The sequence below is a fragment of the Megalops cyprinoides genome, chromosome 10 (genome assembly GCF_013368585.1).
Source record: "Megalops cyprinoides isolate fMegCyp1 chromosome 10, fMegCyp1.pri, whole genome shotgun sequence".
NCBI lineage: Eukaryota > Metazoa > Chordata > Actinopteri > Elopiformes > Megalopidae > Megalops > Megalops cyprinoides.
In genome coordinates, this window is record NC_050592.1 from 19,458,605 (window position 1) to 19,472,512 (window position 13,908).

General features: G+C 39.5%; 1 protein-coding gene across 2 annotated transcripts in view; it reads left to right on the forward strand.

Annotated features, from left to right (window-relative positions):
- LOC118784667 (gamma-aminobutyric acid type B receptor subunit 2) overlaps positions 1–1,143 on the forward strand; it is a 100,056-nt gene extending 98,913 nt beyond the window's left edge. For both annotated transcript variants that reach the window (XM_036539027.1, XM_036539028.1), the window contains one exon: positions 763–1,143. In XM_036539027.1, coding sequence (XP_036394920.1) covers positions 763–928 — 166 coding nt within the window. In that variant the 3' untranslated portion in view covers positions 929–1,143. The remainder of the gene's footprint in view (positions 1–762) is intronic.
- Positions 1,144–13,908: the final 12,765 nt, after the last annotated feature.

Here is a 13,908-nt window from a genome sequence, read left to right on the forward strand (position 1 = left end):
GCTTTTCTTTGAATTTGGTGTACTGATTTTTTCTGGTTTACTTTTTCTCTGTCTCCCTTTCACACACACACACACACACACACACACACACAATCACTCTTTCGCTTCTTGATAGCCACGTTTGTATAAAAGCAAACTTTCATGCATCATTGAGGATGGTCTCCGGTTTGATGAGAGTTTGATGTCAGAGGAAGCTTACGCAACCCCCAAAGTGTGTGAATAAAGAGAGCGGAATGCCCAGGAAAAGCCCTGAGATATTCCCAGCACATGAATGTTTGATCAGCCGGAGAGAGGCAGGGAGGAGTTCACAGGCAGGCTAGGCGAGTGCGCCGGAGGTCCCTTCAGTGCATGTTCCCTCATTAACACACAGTGCACACGGATCACACAGGGATCAAGGGGGCCACACACAGTCCTGAGGACTCGTTAGGCTGCATTACATCATTTTATTTATCATAAACGTAGTAAATTATTGATTGTCGCGTATGCTTAAACTGGGATAGGATGGATTTTTGTGGAGACAGAACATGGTAGATCAGAACATGTTTGTATACCTCTCAGTGGTTTGGACTGAACATGAATGGTCCCTTTATAACACATGCATCATCGTGTGTGTAAAAAATAATAAGCCCTCAACATTAATGAGTAGTGATGTGTTTGTGATAGTGACATAGCCATAGACATAAAAGTCCTGTGAACAAAGTGTGACCACAAAAGGGGGGTGTGACCATAACCTCCTAAGCGGCCCTGTGTTTCTCTCCACAGCGTACAGCGGAGACTATCCTTGCAGCTGCCCATCCTGCACCACGCCTACCTCCCCTCGATAGGGGGGGTGGATGCCAGCTGCGCCAGTCCCCCCGCCAGCCCCGGCAACAGCCCCCGGCACAGACGCGCACCCCTGTCCTACGGGATGATGGTTTCGGGCCTGTGAGGACACACACCAGAGAACTGCCTGCGTCTTCGTTTCTGTTTCGTTTTACGTGTTTTTTTTTATGTGTTTTTTTTTTTTTTCAATCGGACTGACGTGGTCAGTGACAGGGATGAGGCGCGGGAACGGAGTGCTCCACGCTCCGCCCTCACCTTCGCCAGAGAGGCGCTTGGCCCCCCGTGACCCACCCACTGGGAGGGGCTGACAAACCTCCCCCTCCCCCCCCACTCCTCCCACAGAGGTGGGCAGCAGGGTGCCCATCCTGACCTGTAGCCTTATTCACTTCTAAGAGAGGTTCTTTATGTTTCCTTGCTCTTTTGTCAAATACTTGACTTGTGTGAATCAAAAAGGTGGGTATTTCAGTGACAATGTCTGGATTTTGTTAAGGAAGCAGGACATACAAATTACAGACCTGACAGATCATAGGGTTAACCATGTAAAGGAAAGAAATGATTGTTACAGACATGTAAATACCATACTTTTGGTTTTTAAAGTAAGCTCTGAGTATTTTATAAAGCAACATGCTAAGGGGAAAGGGGCTGAAAAATCTCAAATTTGCAACCATAAACTGGAGTGTGTGATGTAAAATGAATGAGTTTGTGTGACAGTGCTGTAAATTTCAGTTTCTTTAATGGTGTTAAAAAGTACTGGCTTGAGGCATGTAGCCGCTTCTTTAACTTTTTGCAGTTAATTAGCGGATGTGAAATGCCACCGGGAGCCAGTTCTTTTAACATGTAGTTAATATGCACAACTGTTTTTTTTTTGCAACATTTACGGCATCAATTCTCTTTAAAAAGGTTGCAGAATTGGGCATCACATTTGTTGGTTCAAGACAGATCAATCAGATTCATCCTTCCCACCACAAATCTGTCATAAATTTAAACATCAATCAAGCCAACTCAAATGAAAGTCAAGAATTGATGTGCTATTTTGTAGACCTCATAAAAACACAGAGGCCAGGACCACATGTAAGTGGCGTAAACACACGCTCACACATAAAAGTGCACACACAGAACCCACACATAAATCTGTTCCTGTCCGTGAGGTTCTGACACAAGTTACCACCTGCAGCCATTCCAGGCAGCTGGGTGACCATCACACCCCTCCCCACGTAATGGTAAACTTTTAATGGATTCTAGATGTCATCTGACCCAAAGCAAATGAACCAATGAGAAACAGGACACGGGGCATGGCAAGGAAATCTGCCGTAACTGAACATTTTACTTCAGGCTCTTCAGAATTTTGTTGTAAATGAGAGTGTGATTGTGTTTACATTTCACAAATAATTGTCAAGATACCAAGTCATCTGGAAGAGAGAGAAACAAAGCTCTGCTCTATTTATACAAGAACATCCGGACCATCAGGTAATAGTACTTGTACCTTACCAACACCGAGCATACTCTCACAATATGAGTGCAATAAAATGATCTTATTTTTCACACAGGTTATAGACACACACATACAGCCATACATCATACACACACACACACACACACACACACACGCACACCTGTACCTGAACAACAAAAACAACATAATCAATACATCTTGAATAGAACAATTGTTGAAGTCATTACTGATTTTCTTTGTTGTTGTTGTTTTTTTAATGATCTTTCACCGTCAGTGTCTTGGTATTTGTTTAAGAGGTTTAGCCTCTTCAGTCTATGTAGGTTTTCTTGGAGTGTGCTGAAAGTGAGGCATGTTGCCTCATACAGTGGTTAGTGGGCCATAATCTACAGTAATGTCCACTGGCTTCAAACTGTCTGTCTATGACCAAATAACATCTCCTCTTTTTGAAGTGGTGACACTTCTCAAGAACCTCTGCAGAGCAGTGTTTTCTAAGTGAGGGGAAGCCCATTCCTTCACTGAGTGGACTGCTTAGAGCACTGTCAGACATCTGAGGATAAACTGAACAGATCCCCAGCCCTCCACAAAGGCCAGGGGTTCTCACACATATAACAAGAAGGCATGCAATCGTGCCATTGTACTTCCCAACATTTTCATTCATTACAAAACTTCACACAACATTCCAGATACCTGTTTTTCATTCATTATTATTCTGCCTTTACTGATGAGCAACTGACATGAGTTATATTGTACTTTTCTACCAGTCAAACTTGTGCAAATTTTTTTATCAGGTTTAAAGGACATAAGGATCCTGTTTGTACCCATCTGAATTTCCTTCCATTCATAATATTTGTCTAGCAAGTGAAATCAGCATATTCCTTCACCCATTTATACAGTTTTTCATGGAGCCATAGACATAAATTACTTAACAGCACAAAAGTAGTTTTTCAACAGGGCTTTTAATCCACAGCCTTCAAATCTAGAGTCTAGTGCTCTTAACACTGCAGCACATATGGAATGCATGCATTTTCCCAGGTATTTAGGAAATATTTTAAAACCTATGATCCAATATAATAAATGTTACATGCAGCCATTTCAGTGCTAGTATCATTGGTTTTATTTGCTTGGATTCACGCACTGATTTTTGTTGGGATTTTTGTGGGGGGGTTTGTATTTTTTTTTTTTTCTGGAAGAAAAAAAACTTTGATTCCTCTAAAACTCAACAGTGTTAGTTCAAGGGCTTGTCAGTACTCAGACATTGTCATTTTTTCTTATTTGTTACATCTAGGCAGGGATTTTTATCTTTTTAAAAATGTTTAGTGAGTCAAAAACATTGTTTCAGCAAACCTGATGCACATTTCTAGATATTGCCATCTAGGGGGCATTGTGGGTAAATAGGCTCAATATGATGGCTCCTACGTCCTGACTGGTACTTGCAACTCATTCTTATATACAGTATCTGTATCTATGTATTGTATAGTAGCGCTAGCAATGAAGAGTTGTATAACTATAAATATTAAAATGAATCACAAAACATTTGTAACATCCATTAAGGTCCAGTTTAGCACTGTGCGCCAATTTATGAGTCACAATGTAATGGACTGCCTTTAATTTTCACTTCATTGTTAAATAAAATAAAATAAAATATAAAAAAATGACCATTGGGATCTGGTTGTCTGTTGTATGCATAAAACGTTGAGTAGGATTTTAAAATTACCCATCTATCCGATGCTTATTTGGATACATGAAATATCATTTTATATTTATATAAAAGAAACACATGGATTTTGCTCATTTCTCTACCTGAAGAAAAAGCTGCTGAACTACACAAACTCGACACAGAGAAAAAAAGGCTTTTGAACTCAAAATGATAAAAAATCCAAAACAATTGGAAATAATTTTATGTGTTCTCTCTTCTAACCACACAAAGGAAGAGGGCAATTATATGTACTATGTTCAAATACCTTTGCACATTGTAATTACAACCACAGTGTAACCCCACCCTAACCAACCTTGGCCACCCATTTTTGGCTTCCTGGTGTTGCTCCAAGGGAAAACTATTGTTTGAGACCTTATGAGCCCCACATTTTCAACAGACAACTGGATGCTCCCATGGATAATTGTTTACAAAGAAGAAAGGGAAAAACGAGTAAGTTGCTGTACTGTTCCTTTATAACCTATAAAATGACAAGATGACAGTGAATCCACAATGAAGTTGTGTGTAGGAGATGTCTATTCAAAGATTATTTTCTGTGATGCAGCTGCCAAATGTTTCTCGGGTGTGGAAATGCTATCATCGTTAGTGAAATGGGGAAAATATGAATTGTGCATTATGTTTGTTATGGAATTCTCCTGAGAAGAGTGCACTCTCTTCAATCAGAACTTATTCAAGCTGTGAAGAATTGGTGGAACCACCAAAGAATATTAACTGATCAGGGACCCACAGAACAACACAATTAGACAGAAAAAAAAATGTTTTCCTTCAAATGTACTCTGCCATTTAATTCACACTGCAGCTTTTCTTCTGGCCAATATCCCAAAAGGAATAAAAAGTGACTATGTGTCATTCTACACCTCAAGCTAAGTAAATTTACCTCATTTTTAAAATAGGGCACATAGAAGTGCCTTCTCATACACTGTGCTGAATCTCATACACTGCAGTCAGTTCCTACCTGTAAGTATTATCTCTATCTGGAGTTTGGGTATGGGGTACACTTCTTACTATCTTTAATTCTTTATTTTGCAGATGGTCAAATCTACAGTGACAAATTAAAACAAATTAATCTCAGTCAGTTGTCTTATCAAACATATCTGGATGTGTCGCAGAGACAGGTTTTTTGTGGGGATAGCAGGCAAATATGGAATGGAGTTAAAAACAGAAAGTAGTTACATCAAGTGGCTTATAGAGGGCACACCACTCACTACTGTTTCTCATGGGGGCTCACATAACCTGTCGCTCAGCTTTTACACAGATCCAAAATATTCAGAGGAATCAAAGATTGAATGTAAAATTCTACTGTTCACGATTCATCATTTGAAACTTTAAAATGGTTTCATTGGAAAGAGAGAGAGTAGGATGGACATTATATCTGTTATTGAAGATAGAAGGCTTGTCAGAGGATGAGGCTATGTGTGAAATCTGTACTGCCCCTTGGTGTCAGCCACACAAATGCTATTATTCCCACTGTCTCCACCAGATGGCATACACCGATGGCGTAAGGCACTGTGCCAGCTGTCTAAAGACAATGCATTAACCTAGGACACAGCAAAAGAATATGGTAACAATGATATTTCCATGATTTCTGAAGAAGGAGGTCGCTGTAAAATAAATCTACATTTCCGTACTTGAAGTATTCAGTGCTTTGCACCACTCGGTGACCTTTGTCATCTAATGTGGGTGACTTCTCTCACACAGCAATGGGTGTCTGAGCTTAACTAGAAGCAAAAGACAGTGGAGAGTTTTTGAAAAGCAGGGTTGCAGATCAAAACTTTAGCTTGAGTACACATGCTGTATTATTCAGTTCACTCTCCACATTTCAGTGAAATTAACCCCAGTTAAGCTGAGAAGCACCAGTTCTTTCTTCACCAGTTGCTTGAAGACTCAGAAGACAACATCAAAGTCTGAGTTGTGGGTTTAATTGCAACTCAGAGAAAGTTCAGTTTTAATCACTTGCTCATGTTTGACCTTCTCACTTGTTCAGAACAGAGTCCGCAAATGAGGAGGGTTAGCCTGTTCTTCTCTTTGATAAAAAGCTGTGGAGAAATCTCACAATCTGTGAAAACCCCAAGGTCTTAATTGGCTCAATGGTGAGGAAATAAACTAGCCCTGGTGTCTCACAACATTTGAAGCATAATGTCAACACTACAAAGGGGGAAACACATGCCTTCTGTGAGTATTCATGGTCATTAAAGTGTCCTTTTCCCAAAAAGACATCTATTCTATTTGTTGTTACTTACCTGTAATGACATTTTAATCCTCTCATGTCTGAACTGTCCTCAGTAACCAGGAGTATGAAGTGTCTAACCTGGCTATACAGCACTCTGCTGAGAAACTGTATGCTTCAGGAACATTGTTTTTACATTTCATAGCAATGGAATTTCAACCTGATTGTGCAGTGTTATAGTGCAACATTATAATGTTACATCGTACTTCTGCAAGCAATATGATTTGCAAAAAAAAAAAAAACCCTATAATCCGTTGGCCACATTTTCAATCAAGCTGCACACACATATACGTTTTGACAATCATAAAATTCATGATTCATGAAACTATGGTAATACCCCTGCCTGCCCTATACCACAGAGGGGCATGTGGTATTTCTACCTTTGTGTTCTCTATGAATCATCTTAATGACATGCCAGTGATAAGAGGGGCAGATTGAGGGTTATAACTGTGGTAAAAAGCCAATGTTAAATCTAGTAGTACATTTTTATAAATCAGTTAACACAGAACAGAACAGTGCCAGCCCCTGTCCTTGTAGGTGCCTTTGCTGAATCATCTCCATAGCATATCAGTCAATGCACCATAAAGAACACAGCTGTTGTGTGTCTTAGTTCATGTATTCACATGTGTTGTGAGGAAGGCATGTGAAAGCATGAGCCATGTATACTGCTTAAAGAAAGAAAAGTTTGAGTTTGGCACATAATATATATACATATATATATTATGTACTATGTATATGTATTTTTTCTAAATAAAGTTAGGCTTTCATAGTTGCTGTGTTAGAGCCCCTTAAACCCCTTAAACCCCACCTGAAGACCTGAAATTGTCATACCCGCTCCCAGCCAGCCAGCTCAGCCACGCCCAGTTCAGCCTGGCTGAACCACACCCACTCAAGCCCACCTGTGATCCATTCCTGCAATCAAGCCCTGCCTTTATAAGGACTCTCTATTTCAGTTGCCTCATTGTGAGGTATTGTTCCTCAGATTCATTACCAAGCCTGCTTTCTGCCATTCGACCATGCTGCTTCTGTGTTTTGACCTCTCGCCTTTTTTGGACCTTGGTTGTGTGTGTTCTGGATTCTGGATTGGTGTGCTTCTGATTCCTGTTGCTGACCTGTTTTGTCCCCGGCCATGTTCTTGGATTCTGTCATTAAAACCCCGTAACCGCATCTGGATCCCAGTCTGTTTCATTACAGAAATGGCCATATCTAAGACAGAAAGGAACTAATGCTCACATTTCCAACCTGCCATGGTCTGATTTATATCTGACACATAATCATATCTCTTGCCATGAAATAGATGCAAGAATTTGTCCTTGAAAGGTTCACTCTCAAAAACGGATGAAACTGGGGATATAACTCAGTCACTTTATCAAATTGTGATCTGAATCATTGTAAGTCACTCTGGATCAATGATGATAATGTAAAATAATTCAGTGTTCTAGACACAAGGCATCATACTGAGGAAGAACAAGCACACAGACAAAGCAAATTACACCCTTGACACAATACAAGTACATGATACTAAGTGAGTACAGTAACTCCATAATAAACCTCTCAAATCAGTTGTGTCCTAGGACAATGCAATCTGATGGATGTCAAGCACATAAATTTCTCAGTATAGCTAAAATTATCCAACCAAAAAATGAAAACATAACCCCAATTGCAACTCAAACTGAATTTGCAAGGACTGATGAAAAGGATGTCATATCCCCAGACAGAATCTCTTGGAAGAAGCTGCCTCTCTGGATATATCAGCCTCATCTGGCATCTACAGTCAGCACCTATTTCTGAGGAGTTATTTTTCAAGCCTTTTCCAGGAGGAACTCAAGTGCTTCACCACTCAGCCTACAAAGCAGAAGTTGATTAGCTGTGAAATGACAGCGTTTATAAGGACAGACATTTTTGTATTTGTAGCTCTGCAGAGGATGAAAGATTATCTACCTTGGCACAGAAATGAAGACTTTGCAATGGGTTCTTTTCTTTGCTCCAGCCACCCATGAAAAATGAGTGTTCAGGCATTGACATAGTACAGGTATGTAAGCGGGCCCTCTAAAAAACATTTGATTTAAGCTTTCTTCAATTTTAACAAGATTTCCTTCCCACAGGGGTATATTATACAAACAATTCTAACCCACATAAGCAATAAAATGCCGTGGAGCCCTGCCAACACCCAGCGTTCCAGTTGTGTCAACAGTAAACAGTACTATGCTTTTATAAGCGGATTGCAGATTTTCTCTACAACAGCAAATATTCCACAGTAAATTGCATGTAATATTCAGCTATCAAAGAATGAAGGTAAAATTAAAATGCCTGGTAAATCCAGACATGTATTTTTCATTAGCAACCTTTATGACCCTTTGTAATTGATTATATGGTATTACGTCAACAATGTATTCTAACTAAAAACACAGGGCTGTGTTACACCATCAGTATGGTGGAACCGATTATGCAGTAGCATCGCACCAGTCACCAGTTATGTGGAACATTGTTACACCACCAAAGTACTTGAACAAATTATGTGAAGCAGTGTTATCCCACCACAAACCATAACATGGATCAGTGTCAGGACTGTACTTGATGGCATGGAGAAGTCAAACCAGCACAGCGCTGTAACTGGTTACATAGGAGAGTGTTACACCAGCAAAGCACTTTAACTGATGGAGGAGTGTTTTGCTGGGAGAAGCACTGTAACCGTATGTATCAATGTTAAACCTGCTTTGTGCCCATTAAGTCTGGTGCATCCTGCATGGAGATCCCTAGGCTGTTATCACCTGACATCACACTGACTATGAATTTCACATCTTACATGTCTTACATCAAAAAACTGAATTATGTTGCAGTGTTCAGACATCACCTTACCAGAACCCCATTCTCTTATGAATAAAGGCAGAACACATGAGATATGAGACCTTGGCTTCAGCACCTTGGGGCACTGGGTAAAAAAATAACAATTACAAGACCAATGATCTCTTGTATCTTTTCAGAAACTTTTCTTGATCAACCCTGAACTAATGGCCATTGAAGAAATATTCATCTGACAAGAGAAATGCTGACTTTCCCCTACGAAGGGATGTAACATCAACCACAGTGATTTTAAATTATGCTCACTTGTGTAGAGTGTCATAAATCTTCACCTTCTGAAAATCTAGGTATTCTCAGAATTGCTGAGCAAATTGGAAATTCCTCAGGTCTGACATATTTTCCATTAGCAAGCAGGTTTCTATAGTTAAACACGAGGAGGGACATCTAAGTGAAATATGTTGTTCTCAGCAATTTTCCAACCAAGCCCTCTACTAAATCTGAACAATTACACAAATCATTGTGGAGAGTGTCATTTCGTTAATTAAGCAGAGGGAAGCTGGTGGTCATTAGTTGTTGTAAGCCTGCAGCTTATAAATCCACAGAAAAGTACTGTATTTTCAGACAGTGCCAAATAAATGGTCAGTATCCAGTATATATATTTCAGTATATATTTATGTTGAATATTCAGAGAAAGCTTCACCTGTACAACTAAGATATGAACACCAGATTTATGCAGTCAACATTGAGCAGATGGTTCCAAGCTTCTGTATCCTGAAGATGCCAGACTGTTTTGAAAACCTCTGATATTTAACCTTTGACATCTTTCTCACAGAATGTCACTATATTGTGGCAGTTTCTCTTGGAACCCCCATCTTGGCATGCAGATAACTGTTCCAGTGGCCTCAAACTACATATTGATGGACAGTACATGTCCATACAGGGAGATTCTTGTGATTTTTATTGCAAAATCCAACAGGAGAACAATTATCATTTGCCCTTTTTAGAGTTCTTTGATGCTATTTGCTCTTATATGCTTTTATTAAGGGTTTTACAATATGAATTGCATATTCTGTCTTTTAAAATGTCAAGTCTATGGAAATAATTCAAATGTCCCAATGCAAGGAATCACTGTGCCTGTGTGCTCCTTTTCTTTTGTAGTCGGCGACCCTGTCAAGTTCAAAAGCTTTTTTTTGCTTTGAAAAAAATAAAAATGAGAGAGCACTGGATACAGGAACATACTGACAGAACACAAACAAAGGTAACATTTGAGCTTAAACGAAGCGAATGACATAGGTTTTTACAATGAACCAATTCCGGAGAGCGACAAAAGAAGGAACGGGTTATTTAAGGACACTGCGCCGCCTTCCCTATAGTATCCATTTAGCGTCACGGAGACTCCAGATTCTCAAAATAAATTAGAAAAAAAAGAGAGAAAAGCTTCGGGCAGATGGGAGTCCTGCTTTTCACAGTTGCCACAGTTCGGTTAAATTTAGCGAGGCGTTAGCGAAGCAGCAGATGTTCTGCGCTCCGCCCGGCAGCTCAGGACACAGCGGAGGAAGCTGGTCCCGTGCGCGGACCCTCTCCCTCAACGACGGAGCATCAGAGAGCAACCCAAAGAGACGCAAGACCGCTGGAGCAGTGCTCTGGGGAACGCTGTACCTACGGCTGTTCCAGACGGGAACAGGAACAGCATAACAGCTTTGCAGTTTCTCCATTCCTAATTTCCATGAATAAGATTAGAACGTCTTTATTAGGGTTAATTGAATGCAAGGCACTACAGACCGTAATGTAGGTATTCAAGTATTCATCTGTGCGTTTTGACTGAAAGCGTTCAGCCTTCTTCACAAGACCGCTCACAAGTATGAGTTAAACTGGATCAGTGCGCACCGTCCAGTACCCAGTAGTAACATGGTAAAAAGCCTGCAGGTTTACCACATTCGAGAGCGCCGAGCGCAGCAAATTAGTGAGTGTTATGATGAAAAACTGAAATTCTAAGAGCATTCAACTACTTTCATGTTCGCTTTTGGTGGAGTGCATGCGTATCTCCACAGCCATGAAAAAGAAAATGGTTGGGGAAAATCTTCCGTAGTACGTGTTGAAATCTGAGAGAATACGCAGACATTGGACGATGTAATACAGGCCACCCAGAAATGCACCAACGCGAACCTGTTTTTCCGATGAAACGAGATCGTGATTATACTTATTCCCCCTTCTTAAGACTGCAGAAATAGCGAGCTCAAAAGAAACCTACACAAGCACAACTAGTTGGGATAATGTAATACAAGGTGTGGGTTTGCTATACCCTAAATTAGGAGGGCTCTATACCAATTTTGACATAAAACAAAAAGACTACGACAAGAACATCCACCATTCTCTCCTGTCTCCACAGAGAACGGGATGTTCGGTGAATAGATTTCGACAGATTCGTGGGTTGACAGACAGTGCCACCTTCAGGAGGAAGACGACGATTCAACTGTTGACGTACGATTGCACTGCGAGAATGGGTACAGCTGGCAAAATGCTGTAAAAAGCCGACAAGCACCAAAATAAACATGAAAAAAATAATTAGGCTATATGAAGGATAGACATGTATGTAGGTGTTTCAAATACTTAACATTTTGGAATAAAAGATTGAAATCTCATTTTCATGAATGAAATCATTTGTATTCCCACTCACCCAAAAACAATAACATACAATGTTTGAAGGATACTTTTCATACGTTTAGAATGGTTTTATACCATAACCATGCATCTCAGATGTAGACGACCATGAATGATGACTTCTGTCACATTTAAAAAATGGACAGTTGATCAGGGATGGGTTACAGTGCATTAATGAATACAGTGCAGAATACAGCCAGCAAATAAGACAACAACAACACAATGCAACCAGTGCTATAAGCCACAAGAAACAAAGGCAAAAAAGAGATGTGCGTACTATCCAATACATTTTTATGCTAATTCATATGCTGTTTCAAAGTCACATCCCTATGCACAAAACAAAAATCTGGAATAAATGATAACATCACCTGCCAAATATCATTACTGTCTATGAACCAATGTGTAGACCCCACATATATACATGAAAGGCTATTTCAGTTTGACAAGAACATGCTCTAGGGGAACAGAGAGCAACAGGCCCCAGAGTGAAGTTTGCTAAAGAAACAGAAAGCAGTACCATGCATGTGTTTATAGATATTCCTGTTTTATATCTTGACTCTGTAATTTACCATGGCTTGGCAGCAGACATGAAAGCTAAGAGCAATGGAAGCTAAATAAGGCACACAGCAGCCCTGCCCACATCCCAGCAGAAATAGACATGCCAGTCTACATACTCTTGAGGACGATACCATGTTTTTATTCCACTGCCACTAACAAGTCTGATCCACATTGCCTGATGAGTAATATATCTACATATATATACATACAGTCAGGATCATGGGCTAGATGTGTTACATTGGAAAGTGAGTGTTTGAATGTTATTTTAATGATACATCATGATTAACATTTGGATCTTTGTGTTATAATAGCCTCATACCACTTTTACCACCATTTTATCTATTTATTTGTCATGATCCTGGTCTCCTTCATACTCAGCAAAATGTTCATCAGTGTTTTTTTGAGCCTTCTGTAGTAAGTTCACTTGTCCAGAAGGTGGTGGAATATCCTCAGTGATCACTAAAATACTATCCATGTACATAAAGGGAATTTACTGTAAGATTATTTGCACGTAGATATGCTTTCATTTCAAAATGATGAATGTATATATTTTATAGTTATTCTTTTAAATTACGTAGGCTGATTAATTAATTTAAATTATTCCATCTGAGAAATAATGTAGCAGTGATTCACTTTTGGTCAGGTCTGGCTCACAATTTAAGATGCAGCATGTGTGTATATGTTTAGAAATTTAACTAAGTTGAATGTTGTTTTCTACTTCATTAAGTAAATAATACAGTTAATACAACAACTGAATGAGAGATAATGGCATTTCTGTTTTAAAAACTAACTGTAATGTACATACATACAAGTACATACATAGCAATTAACTCATCAGGACGTAATTCTCTAGTATGGTATTAGGCCTATTAGCAATATTAGCTGTGGTCTTGAAGGTTTGCAGCAAAAAAAAAACATTCAAGACCATTAGTTGACATCATGTTATATTTGAATATTTTAATATACTGTATCTCACACTAGGGGTGTAAACCCCTCAACAACAATTTGATACAATTGTGATACCCAAGCAATGATACAATACATCTGAAAAAAACTAAGAATTCACTTAGACATGATGCAATATGATTCAATATGATATATTTCGATATGATATGAATAGCCTTAAAATTGTTCTATGCTTTTAAAGAAATGTACAATACCTGATCGAGTCAGTTTAAGGGAGCACCATTTATGCAATTTTTAATTGACCCACAGAGTTTGGCAAAGATGGTACATCCATCTCATCCCTTCCTCAGCTTTCTCTTCACATGTAATTAGCATATAATTGACTTCCGGAAACATTTCATGACCATCCTGCTCCGAGGAGACAGATGACTGCGTGATTCACTCATCACCGTAACCACTTTCCGAAGAGGGTTGCCTCGTGTGCTTTACCAGACACAGCTGACGTAATCAGATTACAGTCTTTTAGGAGGAGGGAGAAAACAATTAGTTTGTTACAGTACGGTCTTCAAAACCGGTTGTGAATCACAGTGCTTTATCCACTTTGACTGTGGAGGTTTATTTTGAGGGGTGTGCTGGTACACTGCCATATTGCCACAACCTCATTTTTTTGTTCATTACAGTGTAGTTTTAAACCATCTCTTCCCAGCCATGTGTCACCCCAGCAGAATATCACAAAGCCAGTCCAAAACATTTTTTATCAGAAAG